This window comes from Leopardus geoffroyi, chromosome D1, assembly GCF_018350155.1.
Source record: "Leopardus geoffroyi isolate Oge1 chromosome D1, O.geoffroyi_Oge1_pat1.0, whole genome shotgun sequence".
In the NCBI taxonomy this organism is placed as follows: domain Eukaryota; kingdom Metazoa; phylum Chordata; class Mammalia; order Carnivora; family Felidae; genus Leopardus; species Leopardus geoffroyi.
In genome coordinates this window covers 57,920,888-57,940,325 of record NC_059329.1, presented here as the reverse complement: position 1 = coordinate 57,940,325, position 19,438 = coordinate 57,920,888, and the positions used below count along the sequence as shown (strand labels likewise).

Here is a 19,438-nt window from a genome sequence, read left to right as displayed (position 1 = left end):
CTGAAAATATCCTATTTGTTTATTTACCTACTCCACTATTTCCTCTTTCCACTAGAATTCTTGAGAGTAAGGACCTTGTCTGTTTATATATTACTGTTACTATGTTATTATTTGTGTATGCTATTTGTATATTACTAGGATAGTGTCTGATATGTAGTAGACCCTCACTAAAGATTTGTTTAGTGAATGAATAAATTTCATTGACTACAGACCATAAGAGCCTTGAGGGGAGAGACTATTTTGTTCAGATTAACTTATTTATTTATTAAGTAATCTCTACCCCCATCATGGGGCTCCAACTTACAATGCTAAGATCAAAAGTTGCATGCAGTACTGACTGAGCCAGCCAGGCACCCCAAAAGTCATTCTTTTTAAAATGTCAGTTCTGTGAATTTTGACATATGTGTACAGTCATATAAACAATATCAAAAGTCCAGATATAGAACATAATGTTTTTTTAAGTTAGTAAGTTAATCACTAACAGTAATTCAGTAGACAGCCATCAGTATCTGCTTTCTGGGCACAGCCAGCTGATCAGCCTTGCCCACTGTTAACTTGGCTCATCTGTCATGCAGGTGAACGGGAGGTTGGAACAGAGTCGAAAATGCTGCTGTTGGCACGGGAAGATAAGAAACTTCAGTGCTTGGGACTGCAGAGCAGGCAGCCGGCAAGTGGTTCCTCTAAGACTTTTGAACTCTGGTGCAACCTGGGTCACTCTGATTTTTGAAAGGCTGTTTTGGAAACATTTCTGTTTGCTCCCTGTGTTCACCTTTTGAGGAAGCTGCAGGAATAAGGAACAGTAAAGTGTAATGATTAAGAACAGAGGTTTTGGGTTAAGGGCAACATTCACATCCTAGCTCCTCCACAATGGCTGTGACATTGAACAGGTTACTTAACCATTCTGAGCCTCAGTTTCCTTGTCACCAAACTAGGCATAGTAGTACTCACCTTCTAGGGTTATGTGATAAGGATTAAATGCTCTACTGCATTGTGAGCTTTGTTTAGTCACTTTCTCTCTGGGCCTTAGTATGCTATATATAAAATGATGAGGTTGTGTAGATTCCCTTCTGTGTCCAAAGTAATGTGAAGAAATTCTGAGTAAAGGACTCATACGTTCAGGGCTTTTGATCAATTAGTGGCCAGAATGTCTTTTATGGAAGAATTAGTTTAGTTTTCTTCCTTCAGGCTCTGAGGTTTTGCTGGGCAAGACTGTGCTCTTCATTAAGCTCTGAGTTCCCTGGGATTCAACTTTTAAATTTTCTTTCCAGTTCCTGTCAACATCACCCAAACAACTTTAATGATTGGGTTTGGCCACAGGTTTTTTTTGTTTATTTTTTTAATGTTTATTTATTTTTGAGAAAAAGAAAGAGAGCGGGGGGGGGGGGGGGGGGTGGGGGGCAGAGAGAGAAGCAGTCTCCAGGCTCAGAGCTGTCGGTACAGAGCCTAATGCAGGGCTCAAACTCACGAACCATGAGATCAAGACCTGAGCCAAAGTCAGACACCTAACTGACTGGGCCACCCAGACACCCACAGGTTTTGTATTTCATTTCTTCTCGTTACTTCATTGTGCTAGTGATGTTTCCATTTTCAGAAATGACGTTCCAGGAACATCACTCTTTTTTATCATATTGCTTTTGCACTCTGAATTTCCATGTTGACTTTTCCTTCCAATGAGAAATCACAGGTTTTGTTTGCTTGGCTGGGTTTTTTTCTTTCCTTTTTAGAACATTTGAAGGAGAAACGATCACATTGAACTAATAGTACAGAATACATAAAAATCTGATAATTTCCTTTTTCAGGCACATGGGGAGAATTATAATTTTTAATTTTTATTTTTTAGCAATATTTTTGAGAGAGAAAGAGAGTGAGTGAGTGAGTGAGTGAGCAGTGGCGGGGGGGGGGGTGCGGGGGGCAGATAGGGAGAGAGAGAATCTCAAGCAGTCTCCATGCCCAGTGCTGAGCCCAACACGGGGCTCGATCCCACAACTGTGAGACCATGACCTGAGCCGAAACCAAGAATCGGACACCCAACCAACTGAGCCACCTGCGTGCCCCTGTAATTCTTTAAGTTGCCACTTCATTGAAGCTTGTTTCTTTTCCTACATAGTGTCTCCCTTCAAAAGGTTGTTAGAAATGACACGAAGCAAAATTTAAATGTGTGAATTTCAAGTGTTTCTCAAATGGAAGGTTCTAATGAAAAGCAGGAGAAGAAGGATTTGGGGTATTGAGGATCCTATGAGTCAATGTATTGAGGGGTAATAGTTTGAAAACTGCCACCTTAGGGTATGGTATTACATAAACTGCTGAAGTACTCAGGGAGCCTCAGGTTCCTGAAATCATGAGAGTGGTTCCTCCTCCATTGTTGGTGAATTTAGATCGAGAATGTTAAAAGGGAGAAGAAAGAAAATTTCTCTAAAAATAGGAGAATTTTCTTTTTTTGGTGGCTGTTTATTCCTGAAAACAAATTCATCTTTAAACAGCAGTTTTGGCTCCTGCTTGTTCCCAGGTGTTCCTCTTTGTTGGCTCAGATGCCTTCAACTGCTGCACTTTTCTCTCTGGCTTCTTGTTATTGGCTGGGACACAAGATGGAAACATTTATCAGCTGGACGTGAGGAGTCCGAGGTGAGTCACCACTCATTTGCATGATGCAGGTCTTCTTACAGAGTGGAAATTTTTATTAGCTTTAACATTGATTTAGGATAGCATGGAGATGACTGTTGAATCAAGGGTGTATTTTTCCATTTATAAAGGTTTTCCGGTTTGAGTTGTCTGATTGTTCTTATTATTCCTGGAATCATATTAAAAGGTAATTTGATTCATGCTGTCATGATTGTTCTATTGTAGTGATTACTGTGGAATCTAAGCTTAAATAATGAACTAACATTTCACTTAAATGATTGTGTAGAACTTGTAATTTTAAGGAGCTCAGTATTTTACTCAGTGGTATTAAATCTGGGTTGGCCTAAGATTGATCATTTTTAGTTCATGCAAGCCAGCTGTGTTTCTTTGTTTAGCTTGGATCATAACCTGTCTGAAACAGGCCTTATTCTGGTCTTACAGATACCCAGAGAAAATCAAGCAACCCCTCTGCCCCAGGATTTAACAGTTTCTCCAATTTCTGTCCTTTCTTCCTTTCATTTCTTTTCTTTGTTCAGTTGACATTAAATGAATGGCTTTTGTGGGCACTGAAAAACAGAAATAAAAGATACAGACTCTGCCTTTGAGGCAGTTGGAGTCTGACAGTAAAAATGGGCAGCTAAAAGACTGTTGTGATGCAGGTGTGATCAGTGCTCTACACAGGAATTTGAGAAAGCACCTCTTCTCCAAGGAAATGAGGATTTTATTGGATTTTGTCCAGTAGAAAGTTAACAAATAAAGAAGAAGGGGCCTGCCTTGATAGAATAACATATAGAGCAGGGTGAAGACACGTATGGCACTTTCAGGGATCTCTAAAATATGACAAATATGTATGATACAGACTGGGTAGGAGGGAGGAGTGATGCCAGACAGGAAAGCAGGAGTTTGTTTAGAAAGAACTTGCAAGCCATCCAGAGGAGTTTGGACTTTATTCCAAGAGTAGTGAAGAAATTCCAACGAAGGAGTGATCACCTTGTACCTTTTCTCCCATAATTTAACTTACTTTACTTTTTTACTTGTTTTTGCCCTGTGGGGATAGGGAATCTCTGATCATTATTAGAAAATCAGCCTTACATATATATTAAATTGATTCTCACCTTTGTCTTTCATTTTAAAGAGTCCTGACATTTTTAATATTTTGCAATTGTCTTAATTCTGTCTATAAGCAAAATAATTAACATGTTGTTAACATTGTTGTCTTAAACTCTTATCAGGGCTCCCCTAAAAACTGGAGTTATTTGTGGTGGCTTAGTTCATTTGGCTCAATGACTTGTTTAGTTAGTGACATATTTAGATTCGCTTCAAGGCAGTTTTGCATGGATGACCTTTAAGGATCTTGCCAAGAAAGAAACTGTGTGAATGTTTAATCTCTGTCCACATTCGTCTTGTTTGCTTTTGTATGGTTAGTACTATATGTTGAATACTGTCAAGCATTGCTTTTGAAGAAAGAAAGTGCAATCGCCCCTTTTTTTGAATCCTAGGGTTCCAGTACAAGTCATCCACAGGTCAGGAGCACCGGTTCTGTCCCTGCTAAGTTTCAGAGATGGATTCATTGCTAGTCAAGGTGGGTCCAGTAGCCAGATGAGAGAGTTTCCTGTAGTTCATTTAAACATGGATTTAGGGGCACTTGGGTGGCTCCCTCAGTTGAATGCCTGACTCTCGATTTTGGCTCAGGTCAAGATATCATCGTTTGTGGGATCCAGCCCCACATTGGGCTCTGCGCTGACAGCACAGAGCCTGCTTGGGATTCTCTCTCTCTCTCTCTCTGCCCTTACCCCACTCATGCATACTGTCTCTCTCTCTCTCTCCCAAAATAAATAAACATTTAAAAAATAAATAAATAGGGGCACTTGTGTGACTTGGTTAAGTGTCCAGTTTTGGCTCAGGTCATGATCTCACAGTTTGTGGGTTCAAGCCCCATATCAAACTGTGCTAACAGCTCAGAGCCTGGAGCCTGCTTCAGATTCTGTGTCTCCCTCTGTCTCTGCCCTTCCCCTGCTCGTGCTCTGTCTTTTTGTCTGCGTCTCAAAAATGAATAAACATTAAAAAAAATTTTTTAATAAATAAATATAGGTTTAAATGCCTGGTCTATGGCAGGGTTAAGGGCATGGTCCTCCACCATTCTTTGGCATACTTTGTTTATCATATAGTGTTTATCACTCTACATTATAATTGTCTATATCCCCCTCTAGTCCAGGTTCCTTGAGAGTAATGACTATACCTTATTCATCATAATATAACTCTGTTTTCAGATGACAAAACTAAGGCTAATAAAAGAAAGTTATTAGAATCTCCTGCCAGATTAAACAATTTTTATTATAGAAATTGTCAAACAGATACTAAGGTAGAGGGAATAGAATAATGAACCTGACTATCCAGCTTCAACTATTACCAATTTATGGCTATTCCTGTTTCATCTTGTTTTGCCCATTCCCATACAATCTCCAACCCTTAATATATTTTGAAACATATCACAAACATTGTATTATTTCACCTGTCAATATTTATCTCTAAAAGATAATTCTTTTATTAAAAAGATGATTTATAATAATAACATAAGAAAGGATACAGTCTCCTGTATGCTGTTGGTTGGGATATAGATTGGTTAACAAATAACTTAAAATAAAATTGATTAACAGATAGTTTTGGACCGCAGTTTTTCAAATTTTAAAAAGCTTGAAAAGGTTAATTAAATCAAAAAAATTTTTTCCCGGGTTCTATACAAAGTCACAGTGTTGCTCAGAAAAATTTCATGCATAAAGGTATTCTTTTATGCAGTATGCTCTCAACCATGTAAAAGAAAAATTTTCACAGAAAAGATTGGAAAATAACATTAAAATATTAGCAATGATTATCTTTGGTAGATTATGGGTTATTTTTTTTTACTTCTGTTTCATTTTTAAAGTTTTCTTCAATTAGCATGTACTATTTTTATATTAAGTAAAAAAAACAAAAACAAAAATTACCTCATTCAGCAGTTTATAGATCATCTCAAGTCTCATTTGTCCACATTCTTTTGAGAAAATTAAGTTTAAAAATTAGATATGCTTTTATTTTCTTGTTATAACAACTTTGCTCCTTTGCCTAGTTTTATGTGGTCAAATTTATAGATTGAAGAATAATTTGGGAGCACAGATTTTTCTTAAAATATTTGTGTAGACCAGTTATCTGTTAAAAAATCCTTGTCCAGGATAAGTTTGTAATCAGACATATAACCCGCAGTTGCTTGCTCTGTGCCTTTGGCAGGTATTGCTAATCAAAGACGGCCCTTTTTCCCACTGAGCTTACACTTGGCCTTCAAATCCTCTAGCTCAGCATTCTAGGCAACCACTGTAGGTCCTCATATTTGACCCATATAATGAGATCTATTTGCCATTCTCAGTCTTGGGACAATCTTCTTTCGGCTAGTGATGTACAGAAATAAACTAAAATACTGAGTTTAAACTCCTTTGTATGCAGCTTTCTCTTCAGTTATCTGATTTTTTCTTTTGCCTTTTAGGTGATGGAAGCTGTTTCATTGTCCAGCAAGACCTAGACTATCTCATTGAGCTCACTGGGGCTGACTGTGACCCTGTGTACAAGGTACAGGCCTGGGTGATTCTCACCTGGGATCTAAGGCTTGTGAGGGGATTGAATCCAGCTACTTGGTGGGCATTCAGGATGATAAAATACTTAGGGGTGAGATAGAACACAGAAAGAGTTTTGAGTCAGAAGTGGTTTTACATCTGTCATTATTATTATTTAAAGTTCACTCATTTGAGGGGCACCTGGGCGGCTCAGTCGGTTAAGTGTCTGACTTCGGCTAAGGTCATGATCTTGCATTTTGTGAGTTGGAGCCCCATGTCGGGCTCTGTGCTGACAGCTCAGAGCCTGGAGCCTGCTTTGGATTCTGTGTTTCCTCCTTTCTCTGCCCCTCCCATGCTCATGCTCTGTCTCTCTCTGTTTCTCAATAATAAATAAACGTTAAAAAAATTGTTTTTTAAAGAAATAATAAAGTTCACTCATTTGATTAGAGCGGAAAGAGAAAAACGAAAGGGGAAATATCTATTGACCAGACATTCTGCTGGATGTTTGGATGTTTTACGTGTATCATCTTGTTTTGTTGCTATTATTGTTAAAGTATAGGTATTATGATTTCTCTTGTTTTTATACATTTAATACATACCTCTAAAAATTCAAACAGTACAAAATTATACAGACTTAAAATTAAAAGTCTCTTATAAGAACTTTTTAGTTTCACTCTTCTTTCCAGAAGTAAGTAGCATTAATAGTTCGGCATGTATCTTTCAGACTATTTTTGGACAATCTGCACTTACATCTTGTGTTTATGTATTTATGTAAATAATACAGTTTTATTTTTAGTTTGTACATAATTGGGATCATTCTATATGTATTGTTGTATAACTTTTTTTTTTACTTAACATCTTGGAGCTCTTTTCAGATAAATGCATATAGATCCACTTCATTTTTTTTTAATGTTTTATTATTTATTTTTGAGAGAGAAACAGAGCATGAGCAGAATGGGGGCGGAGAGAAAGGGAGACACAGAATCCAAAGCAGGCTCTGGGCTCTGAGCTGTCAGCACAGAGTCCAATGCGGGGCTCAAACTCACAAAATGTAAGATCATGACCTGGGCTGAAGTTGGACGTTTAGCCAGCTGGGCCTCCCAAGCGCCCCTAGATCCACTTCATATTTATAAATTTCTTTTTTTTTTTTTTTTTTTTTTTTTTTTAAATTTTTTTTTTCAACATTTATTTATTTTTGGGACAGAGAGAGACAGAGCATGAACGGGGGAGGGGCAGAGAGAGAGGGAGACACAGAATCTGAAACAGGCTCCAGGCTCTGAGCCATCAGCCCAGAGCCTGACGCGGGGCTCGAACTCCCGGACCGCGAGATCGTGACCTGGCTGAAGTCGGACGCTTAACCGACTGCGCCACCCAGGCGCCCCTATAAATTTCTGTGTAGTGTTCTATATTGTGATTTAACATACCATACAAGTGAGAAAAGTGAGTTGAAAAGTTGCCTTAGGTCCTGTAGCTATGGATTTGCAAATCTGAGATTAAGTTCCCTCCAGAATTCCTGCTATTTCCACTAAATTAGTGGTTCTTAACCTTTGAGTTTCAGGCTTCTTTTTTTTTCTGAAGGGTGATACATCTTGGATTACAACTGAGATTCCATCTACGAACTATTTTGCTAGTCTGCATGGGTACATTAATCCTAATGAGTTTAGATTTATGATGAGTGGACTCAGTTATACAACAAAAAAGACACACACATTGTTTTAAAAGAGCACATATGTTATGCTCCTCCTATAAGGCCAGTTTTCATTAATAAACACTGGTTTCAAAGCTTAGTCTGATTTTGAAGATGAACCAAGATACACACTGTATGATTCTAAAATCTAGTTTAGCCATTTTGTACAGTTGCTGTTTTATTGGACTACAATATATGTTGTTTTAAAAGGACGCTGGGGGCACCTGGGTGGCTTGTTCATCTGGCTCTTGATTTTGGCTCAGGTCATGGGATTGAGCCCTGCATCGGGCTTCATGCAGAGTGTGGAGCTTGCTTAAGATTCTCTCTCTCTTCCCCTCTGCCCCTCTCCCACTCACATTTTCTTTCTTTCTAAAAAATAAATAAGGCCCAGGTCCTCCTTTAATTTTCCCATACTGTTCAGCTCACAAATGGTTCTGAAATTAGAACCTTCAGTGTTGTACTTAAAAACTTAGGGATGTGGGGGGCACCTGGGTGGCTGAGACGGTTAAGTGTCTATTTTATTTTACATATTTTGTTATTTTTGAGCGAGAGACCGTGAGTGAGCAAGGGGCAGAGATAGAGGAAGAGAGAGAGAACCCATGAGGGGGCAGAGAGAGAGAGAGAGTGAGAGTGCAGAGCCTGAAGTGGGGCTCCAGCTCACCTGATGCGGGGCTCAGGCTCACAAACCTGAGATCATGACCTGAACCAAATTTGGATGCTTAACCAACTGAGCCACCCAGGCGCCCCAATCATCCAACTCTTGATTTCAGCTCAGGTCATGATCTCATTGTTTGTGGGATTGAGCCCCACTTGGGGCTCCATGCTGTCAGCTCAGAGTCTGCTTGGGATTCTCTCTCTCCTCTCTCTCTCTGCCCCTCCCCTGCGTACAGGCACATGTGACAACATGCTCTCTCTCTCTCAAGATAAACAAATTTTTTTAAACCTTAAAAAAAATTTAAGAACATGGAGAGTCAGATAGAACAAGGGAAAAGAAAGTCATAGGTCAGCATACGAAGAACCAAGCTTCTGTGTCCCAACACCTGTGTTACGTGTGGTTTAACTAAATGAACACAGCAGTAGACCTGCTTGATTCACCTTCCACAATCCGAAAAATAAGACTAAAAGCTCAGGCTTGCGATTTCTGCTGTGCATAATTCCACCAGTGACGAGGACCTCATAAGCCAGATCTCTACTCCTGCACAATATGATGCGTGCACACAGCCTGCCTAGCAGCTGAATAGCTGGAAGTGCCAGCACTGCCCAGATAACATGCACCATGATTTCTTGCAGCTTTTTCACAACAGGAGCCTCACATCCCTCAGCATGGAGGTTGGAGGAGTGGGCCAACCTGCCGTTATAGCTGCTGGCTGTCTTTTGGTTTATTTGTACCAGTCTCTATTTCTCCAGTATGATTGGTTGGTTCCATTGTAGGGTTCCACTGAATGCTGTGATCAACCTCACTTTCCACCTTAGCTCTGTAATCGTATCCCGAAACTGCTACAACTGCTATGACAAAAACCAAGAGTAGGATGATGACAGACATGGCAAGTCTGCAACAGCTTTCCTAGATTGTGGCACAGCAGCCAATCAGCCCAAAAATGAAAAGTCGGGCTCCACAGCTGTGATCACTGCAGCAGGGAAGAGAGGATATACATCTGCAAAGTAGTGGTCAGAGTCATTGTAAGTGATGAAGACATGGGCTTCCACATAGCGCAAAATGCCAGCTCCCCCTGAAGATGAGGTTGAGAAACACCAGTCCTGGAGGAGGATGAGCAGCTCCGAAATCTTGGAGGAGATGATGCTGCACTGGCCCATCCGTGGTGCCGGCAGCCTACTGGCACCATGCGCACACCAAGCGAGGTGGCAGGGGCAGCCGAGCCTCCCCACTGGGAGCTGCACAGCCTGAGTGGCACTCACCATAGCCCCCAGTACCACTGCACAGCCCCAGCAGTGCCTCACTCCTCCTCAGACACATATTGAGAACTTCTTTGAATGTAGTTGTACAAGGTTCAGGGATACCCTGGCCCACCTATGGATCATCTCCTTTCCCAGGTACAGACACTCTGCCCTCAAATATGTACCACACTAATAGGTTTGCTCTCTACTTGGATAATTCATTTCTCGGTTCTGTAGTCATAAGTACCCTGAACCTTCACCAGCTATTTTTAAAATACCTATCATGGATATAATTCTCCTCTTGTCTTTGGAGTTGGTAGAGCTTCTTAGACTCACTTGTACTAAAGGGGGTCAATGACAGGGCTCTTTATTTTTTAATAAGCTTAAAAAAAATTTTTTTTTTAACGTTTATTTATCTTTGAGAGAGACAGAGCACGAGCGTGGAAGGGTCAGAGAGAGGGAGACACAGAATCCGAAGCAGGCCCCAGGCTTTGAGCTGTTAGCACAGAGCCCGACGCGGGGCTCAAACTCACGAACTGCGAGATCATGACCCGAGCCGAGGTCGGATGCTCAACTGACTGAGCCACCCAGGTGCCCCAGGGTTCTTTGTTTTTGAAATGGAAGAATCCCAGGCTTATTCTGAGCTGTGAACTCTTGTGTTCCAGGTAGCTACATGGGAGAAGCAGATCTACACATGCTGTCGAGATGGTCTTGTGCGACGCTATCAGCTCTCTGACCTCTAACTCCTTGGAAAGAGGAGTCCCAGTTAATGAAAAAGATTGGCCCTAGTTGACAAAGAGAATAATCATTAGTCCTTCTCAAGGACCATGGGCTTTTATTGTCTTGGGCACCCTTGGGAAGTCACAGAAAGTCAGCTACATTGGCCCATGGAATATGGAATATCATTCCATGATAAAACCAACTGTGAACTAAGTAAGAAGCTCACATATGCTCCATATATAAACTCACCCCCAACAACACAGGGCAAGGGTATGGATGCTTATAGTTTGCTCTTAACACCATTTGTGTTAATTGTTTACAGTGACCAGAGGACTAAAGCCTGTTCTCTGAAGGAAATAAAGAGAATGTGTTTGAAGGAATCTGAATTTGAAAAACTTGGTTAAATATTCTTTCTCCAGTAGAGAGTCATTCAAGTTGATTGAGTACCTGTCTTGGGCACTTCCTGTGGACCTGGCCATAGAGAAAGACTGCTTGTTAGCGGTAAATATCCTATAAGTAGCAATCTGGGAAAGATTCTTACACAGGTAGGGAAACTGTCTCAGTTTGGGCAGGGATTTTCTGCTACATGTGACTTTCAGTCCTAGGCAAACTGACATGGTTGATCATCCCAAATACAGGTGATAAAAGTTGAATCCTATCGTTGTAAAGGCAGTGGCTGTCCAAGTGTGGTCCCTGGAACAGCTGCATCCGTATCATCTGGAAATATGTTAGAAATAGAAATTCCTAAGCCCCACCTCGGCCCTAAATCAGAAATTCTGTGGGTAGAGCCAGCCAGGTGATTCTGATGCATGCTAAAGTTTGGAACATAGAGGAAGAGATAGTGAAGGGCACTTTAGGCATAGCTGGAACACGGTGCTCGTAGGATGGTGAGGCTGGTCTTTAGGAGATGAGGCTGCAGAGGTTGACAGGACCCAGATTGAAAGGGCTTGAGTGCCAGGTAAGAAGCTTCAATTTCATTTGGTTCATGAGAAGCCCATGGAAGAGTTTTAAGCAAGGGTATAACATGGTCACCTCTTTTTATTTTTTTCCTAAATATAAAAATGGAGTCATAATGTATATATTCCATGTTTTATTTTCACTTAGAATCTCTGAGTTCTTTTTAACTTAGTACATTTAGACCTTTGTACTTTTTAACACTTTCCAGAGTATGAATACCTTATCATTTACGCTTTAGAAATTAGACACTTGAGCTGGGCAGTGTAGGCTAAGATCTGGATTTATTTAAGGGGAAAAAGCCAATTCCTGGGTGGAATAATAGTATGGCTCACAGCATGTAATCTTTATAACTTCACTATGACATGAAGGTAGTGAGACTCAGATGAATTGATTTGCCAAGAGTCATAGAGAACAGGAACTTGAACACGTTTTATCTTTAAATCCATTTTTTTCTACCTGTTGTGTATGCCTAAATTGTGAAGATAAAATACTGTTACTTGTTGAGTATAATTGGGTATCTACTCTATTTTGGGGACTATATTTATATATTTAATCCTCATAACACTCTTAAAAAGGAAATGGTATTGTTTTTTTTTATAGACAAGGAAACTGAGAGTCAAGAAATTAAGTACTGGGGCACCTGGGTGGCTCAGTCAGTTAAGTGTCCAACTTCAGCTCAGGTCATGATCTCACAGTTCTTGAGTTCAAGCCCTGCATTGGGCTCTGTGCTGACAGCTTGAAGCCTGGAGCCTGCTTTGGATTCTTTGTCTCCCTCTCTCTCTCTGCCCCTTCCTCACTCACATTCTGTCTCTCTCTCTCAAAAATAAACAAACATTTAAAAAAAAGAAATAAAGAAAAATTAAGTACCAAACCCTTGTTTTGGACCTTGCTTGGTCTGTCTCCAAGGCCTGTGCTCCTTCTACTATACCACATGGTCACAAGACCTCTGGGACTAGACCATTTTCATTTAAGGAGTGATTTGTGATAAGGTCAGGTAGACCCAAAGGGACCTATTCCGGAGCTCAGAAACATTGGATCCAAAGAAGTTCAAAGGGAACCTCTAAGAAGTCAGATGAAGAAGACAGGATGAGGGAGGATATGGCTGAGTTCACATAGCAGGTGTGTCTGAGTTCCTGTTCCAAGATTCACTCTTTTCCACTGCCATCACATCCATAAGCCCCTTTTCATAGGTCTCCAGAGTTGATATCCTGGTTGTGATGGATGCAGCAATCCTTGATAGCTGCCCTAAAATCCAGATTCAAACAGAAAGAGCAGAGGCTAGCTCTCAGGTGCCAAAAGCCTTGTCTTCTCTGAATGGAATAGCCCCAGTATGCAGCAGACAAAGCTTTTTTTTTTTTTCCTTTTGGGTTGAAGAGTGCATTCTGGGTAAGGAAGGATGGACAACCCCCTTCTGCAGCTGTGATGGCCCAGGGAAGCTCCATCTTGTTTCCTGGCTTTCAGATGCCCCCTTGTGACTAATTGTGAGAAGTGCCTCTTCCTGAGATCTGGAAAGCTGTCAGTGGCATCAGCTACTGAGCGTATATTCGGTGCCAGGCACAGTCTTCACAATAGCCTTGCAAAGTAAAGGTTTCTTGTTCTTTTTTCTTTTTTAAAATTTTATTTATTTGGGGCGCCTGGGTGGCTCAGTCGGTTGAGCGTCCGACTTCAGCTCAGGTCACGATCTCGCGGTCCGTGAGTTCGAGCCCCGCATCGGGCTCTGGGCTGATGGCTCAGAGCCTGGAGCCTGCTTCCGATTCTGTGTCTCCCTCTCTCTCTGCCCCTCCCCCATTCATGCTTTGTCTCTGTCTCAAAAATAAATAAACATTAAAAAAAAAATTTATTTACTTTGAGAGAGAGAGAGAGCGTGCAATTGGGGAAGGACAGAGAGGGAGAGAGAGAATCCCAAGCAGGCTCTGCACTGTCCATGCAGAGCCCAGTGCTGGACTTGGTCCCACAAACCATAAAATCAAGACCTGAACCGCGATCAAGAGTTGGATGCTTAACCGACTGAGCCACCCAGGTGCCCCGTAAAGGTTTCTTTTTCTTGAACACGTCTCTTTGTGGATACATTTTTTTCTAATTTACTTTTCACTTTGAAGTAATTTCACACCTTCAGAAAAATTGCAAGGATATAGTAACTCTATGTTTAGCATTTTAAGACCGCCACCTGTTTTCCGAGTGGCTGCACCATTTTACATTCTCAGCAGTGGTGTATACAGGTTCTTATTTTCTCCATGTCCTTGCCAACACTGCCAACACTTGGTTTGTCCATCTTTTTTATTATAATCAGCTGGTTAAAATGGTGTCTACCAGGTTTGTCCATGGCAAAGTTACTATTTTGTGGAGAGCTACTTTGAGACTATAAATATCCTATTCCTCATACAACTTGCATCATTTAGTTTCAGCATTTGTTGATTTCTGTCTGAGCCAGTTATTCCTACTACAATTGCCAAAAGGTGATTTTATAATTTCATCATTCTTTTTCATTTATAATTTGCTTTCTACTATAAGGTAGAGCTTTCCCTTCTCCCCCACTTACTTAATTACTAATTCACTCATTCATCATAGATCTATTAGTGTGGACTACACATGGATTCATATTTTATTCTATGGATTATAATCCATTATTACTATGATTTCTTGTGGTGTTTAAATTGTCCCAGCTGAGCCAGTGGTAGCTCCTTCAAGCTGGATCCTATGTCCTTTTGACATGTTTCTATCTTTCTTTTAGCACTTCCATATTTTCTGATACTACAAGATATTCAAGCTTCATCTTATACTTCCCCACCCCAGTCCTGGAATCAGTCATTTGTCTAGATGGCTTCAGTTCTTTTTAGTGGAGAATGGATTTGGAAATCAAGTCTGGGCACTATATGTATATTCTTTGTTTGGGGGGTATTATTGCTTCTAGTCCCTACCAGTGGACAGTACATATATATGTCTATATTTCTACATCCAGCATTCTAGATATACACTAAAGTTCATGAGTTCACACTGGTGTCTCCCAATTCCAGTCCAACTCCACTGGGATTATTCTAGTCTGCATATATACCTCCTTCCTCCAACAGTGAGAAACTTGGCTCTCATAATCCTCAATATTTCACTTATTTGCTCAATACTTCTGTGAGTAACCAATCTGACAACTACACAAACCACCTCCCCTTTCACTCCAGCCCCTGCACACTTGGTGCTCCTTACATGGAGTCCCCTGCATTCACCTCAGCCAGTCCCAGGCTGAGCAAGGTTCTCACCCAACCCTCTGGGTTTAATTTTTAATAACATCTTTTTTTCTGGTAATAAAAAAGTAAAATATGGCCAATCACATGAAAAGATGCTCAACTTCAGTGGTTAAATAAATGGAGATTAAAATTCACAAGAAAGCTCAGAAATGCAAAAAATAAAAAATAATGCCGTATTTTTACTTTACAAAGAGGCAACTGTGGCTAAGAAATCAGTTTAAAGGGGCGCCTGGGTGGCTCAGCTGGTTAAGTGTCCGACTTCAGCTCAGGTCATGATCTCATGGTCCATGAGTTTGAGCCCCGCATCGGGCTCTGTGCTGACAGCTCAGAACCTGGAGCCTGCTTCCCATTCTGTGTCTCCCTCTCTCTCTGCCCCTTCCCTGCTCATACTTTGTTTCTCTTTCTCTCTCTCTCAAAAATAAATAAAACATGTTAAAAAAAAAAAAAAAGGAATATTCTTTATTGAAGGAATGTTGCCCCTGTGTGCCCCTCTCTGTTTAGTATTCTCTTGCTTTTATTTATTATTTTACTTACTCACTACTATGCATGTACTTGTTAATATTTAACTAGCTCACCAGAAGGAAAAAAATAGCCCTGATAGCATTTGCCAATTTGTTCCAAGCTGTTACAACCAGCTCCAGCACAGCAATCACTACATGTATTCCTAACAACATATTTATCTTTTCATATTTTTGAACATTATATAAGTGGCATCATTTATGCAAATGGTATGTATTTGTGTGTGTGGCTTATTTGCACAAAGGCTGTATAGTATTCACTGTTAATGCTGAACATTTGGGTATGCGCATCAACTTTGCAAGGGAATGTCACAGTTTTCTGATGTGGTTATTCTAATTTACACTGACAAAATAGCAGTGTCTGAGAGTTCCTTTTTGTTTTACGTACTCACCAATTCTTGATGTCAAGTTTTTATTTTATTTCAATTTTCTTTTAAATTTCTTCTTTTTTTAATTTTTTTAATGTTTATTTAAACATTAAAACTTGTGAACCGTGAACCTTGAGATCATGACCTGAGCCAAAGTGTGATACTTAACCAACTGAGCCACCCAGGCGCCCCTCAATTTTCTTTTAAGGTACGTGTGTGTGTGTGTGTGTGTGTGTGTGTGTGTGTGTGTATTTTTATTTCATTTCATTTCATTTCATTTCATTTCATTTCATTTCATTTCATTTCATTTCATTTCAGTTAGGCTCTATGCCCAACATGGGGCTTGAACTCACAACCCTGAGATCAAGAGTCACATGCTCTACCCACTGAGCCAGCCAGGCACCACTGAGGTCAAGTTTTTAAATGTTTGCCAGTATAGATGTGAAATAGCATCTCATTGTGAACTTTAATTTGCATTTTTTGTTTGACCATCTTTTTATATTTACTGGCTATTTGTTTTTCATTGTAAAATGCCTATTTATGCCTTTTGCCTATTTTTCTATTGGGACTTTTTGTGTGTGTGTGACGTTTCAGGTTTTCTTTTATGTTTCTTTGTTTAAAATATAAAATACAGGGGCATCTGGGTTGCTTAGTTGGTTAAGCTTTTGACTTTGGCTCAGGTTGTGATCTCACAGTTCATGAGTTCTAGCCCTGCATCCAGCTCTCTGCTGTCAGCACAGAGCCCTCTTCAGATTCTCTGTCTCCCTCTCCTCCTGCCCTTCTGCCCCCCTCTCTCAAAAATAAATAAACATTTTTTAAAAATTGAAAATAAAGGAAAATATAAAGTACAAATCCCTTTCACTTTGGAGCTTGTCTTTTTACCATTTTTCTTAGTGGGGTAGAACCTAGCAATCTTTTCCTTTTTGGTTATGCTTTTTGTGTCTAGTTTAAGAAATATTCTCTGTACGGGTCATAAAGATCTTCACCTATACTTTTTTCTAAGAGTTCATTTCACTGTTAAATCTTTAATCCACCTTTTTTTTTTTTTTTTTTTTTGGTATATGGTATAAGGTAGTATCATTTTTTTCCTTTTAGATATCCTGCTGTCCCATAACCACTTATTTAAAGTCCTTTTGTTTTCTGCACCAATCTGTATTGATTGCTGTGTTATGTATAAAGTTTTCATATATGCATGGGTTTGTAGCTGGACGATTGTTCCAGTGGTCTTTCCCTAGGCCAGTGACACACTATATCCCTTCCTTTTTTCCTCCTCTAGAGCAGAATTCCCCAATCTTTAGGGGCAGACTGTGAAATGACTTCCTTCCAAGGAGTACAATCCAGAAAGGAGCAAACAAAAGTAACTTTACAGTGGAGAGAAACCTGATATATACTACCTTAGCAGATGAAGGTCAGCATGATCAGTGATGTCATGTTGATAGTAGGTACCTTTGATATGATGGGATGAGAATGGCACTTCACTTCTGTGGTCTTCCTTTCAGAAGCCCCCAGCCTCAGTCTAATCATAAGAAAAATATCAAATCAGGGCGCCCGGGTGGCTTAGTTAGTTAAGCATACAACTCTTGGTTTCAGCTCAGGTCATGATCTAATGGTTTGTGGGTTTGAGCCCTGCATCAGGCTCCACGCTGACAGTGTGGAGCCTGCTTGGGATTCTCTCTCTCTCCCTTTCTCTCTGCCCCTCCCCCACTTGCACTGTCTCTCTCTTTCCCTCTCTCTCAAAATAAATAAACTTAAAAAAAGAAAAAAAGAAAAAGAAAAACATCAAACAAATCCCATTAAGAGACTTTGTACAAAATACCTGAGCAGTACTGCTTAAACTATCAAAGTCATCAAAATACAAGAAAAGTTTGAGAAACAGTTTTAGCCAGGAGGAGCCTAAGGAAACATGACAACTAAATGTAACGTGGTATCCTGGGTGGGATCCTGCAATAGAAAAAAAGACATAAGGTTGAAAACTAGGAAATGTGAATCAAGTATGGACTTTCATTATAAACATTGTAACCAAAAGAAACAACAAAACTAAAAGGCAACCTACTAAATGGGAGAAGATATTTTCAAATGACGTATTTGATAAAGGGACAGTATCTGAAATATATAAAGAATGATACAAGTCAACACCCCCCCCCAAATAATCCAATTAAAATTGGGCAGAAGACATAGACATTTCTCCAAAGAAGACATTCAGATGGCCAACAGACACATGAAGAGATGGTTCAGTGTCATTTATCAGGGAAATGCAAATCAAAACTACAATGAGATATCACCTTATATCTGTCAGAATAACTAAAATAAAAAACACAAGAAACAAGTATTGGCCAGGATGTGGAGGAAAAGGAACCCTTTTGCTCTGTGGTGGGAGTGCAAACTGGTGCAGCCACTGTGGAAAACAGTTTGGAGGTTGCTCAAAAAGTTAAAAATACAACTCCCTTACAATCCCAATAATTGCACTACTGGGTATCTATCAAAAATATACAAAAACACTAATTCAAAAGTATACATGCACCCCTATGTTTATAGCAACTTTATTTACAATAGGCAAAATATGGAAGCAGCCCAAGTGGCCATTGTAAATAAATGGATAAAGAAGAGGTGGCATATATATACAATGGAATATTATTCAGCCATAAAAAGAACAAAATCTTGTCATTTGCAACAACATGGATGGAACTAGAGCATATAATGCTAAGCAAAATAAGTCAAAGACAATACTGTATGATTTCACTCGTGCGGAATTTAAGAAACAAATGAACAAAGGAAAAAGAGCGACAAACCAAGAAACAGACTTTTTTTTTAAAATATTTTTTTATTAAAAAAAATTTTTTTAATGTTTATTTTTGAGATAGAGCCGGCAGGAGGCAGAGACAGAAGAGATCACAGAATCCAAAACAGGCTCCAAGTTGTCATGTCAGCACAGAGCCCAATGCAGTGCTTGAACCCACAAACCAGGAGATCATGATCTGAGCCAAAGTCAGACACTTAACCAACTGAGCCACCCAGGCTCCATAACAGACTCTTAACTCTAAAGAAGAAACTGATTGTTATCCGAGGGGAGGTGGTAGGTAGATGGGTGAAATAGGTAAGGGGATTAAGTAGTGTACTTGTGATGAGCACTGGGGGATGTATGGAATCGGTGAATCACTGTATTGTACACCTGAAACTAGTATAACATTGTATGTTAACTATACTGTAATTAAAAATTTAATAATAGATAAAATGTCACCAAATTGAACATTAAAAAAAAAAACAAACCCTGATGTATTATTATTTATGATAAACATACCATACTCATGTAAGCTATTAATACAGGAAATTGGGTATGGGTATATGGGAATTCTATACTGTCTTCCCAACTTTTTTGATAATCTAAAACTATTCTAAAATTTAAACTTTATTTTTTAAAAATCAGCAAATGCATTTGTTCTGAAAACTTTTAATTAAAACTAATTGCAGGGGCGCCTGGGTGGCGCAGTCGGTTAAGCGTCCAACTTCAGCCAGGTCACGATCTCGCGCTCCGTGGGTTTGAGCCCCGCCTCGGGCTCTGGGCTGATGGCTCAGAGCCTGGAGCCTGTTTCTGATTCTGTGTCTCCCTCTCTCTCTGCCCCTCCCCCGTTCATGCTCTGTCTCTCTCTGTCCCAAAAATAAATAAACGTTGAAAAAAAAAACAAAAACTAATTGCTACTTTCTTGAAAACTCTTGAGTTGAGAGTTTCTGAGTTGAATGACCTTTGTCAGGGTCACAGGATCAACCGTTTTTCCAGTTCTTCGATTGGCTGTTCTGTGAGGCAGAGGTGATGTCTGCTTGGGCAGGAAGGAATACAACTCCCAGAGTGCCC

The 19,438-nt window shown here is 39.9% G+C and overlaps 1 protein-coding gene, 1 non-coding gene and 1 pseudogene across 6 annotated transcripts in view; 1 reads left to right on the top strand and 2 right to left on the bottom strand.

Annotated features, from left to right (window-relative positions):
* The window catches only part of PAAF1 (proteasomal ATPase associated factor 1), a 38,307-nt gene extending 23,325 nt beyond the window's left edge, over positions 1-14,982 (top strand). For 2 of the 5 annotated variants that reach the window (XM_045484058.1, XM_045484062.1), the window contains 5 exons: positions 576-667; positions 2,507-2,622; positions 4,119-4,201; positions 6,137-6,219; positions 10,452-10,886. In XM_045484058.1, coding sequence (XP_045340014.1) covers positions 576-667; positions 2,507-2,622; positions 4,119-4,201; positions 6,137-6,219; positions 10,452-10,529 — 452 coding nt within the window. In that variant the 3' untranslated portion in view covers positions 10,530-10,886. Of the gene's footprint in view, positions 1-575; positions 668-2,506; positions 2,623-2,750; positions 2,807-4,118; positions 4,202-6,136; positions 6,220-10,451; positions 10,887-14,194 lie in introns of those variants that run through there. The other 3 variants (XM_045484060.1, XM_045484059.1, XM_045484061.1) reach the window with 3 other exon arrangements.
* Positions 8,947-9,810, bottom strand: LOC123602189 (annotated as a pseudogene).
* A 934-nt stretch (positions 14,983-15,916) lies between the features above and the next one.
* TRNAK-CUU lies at positions 15,917-15,989 on the bottom strand. Its single transcript has one exon. It is a non-coding gene; the product is annotated as a tRNA-Lys (tRNA).
* Between the last annotated feature and the right edge of the window lie 3,449 nt (positions 15,990-19,438).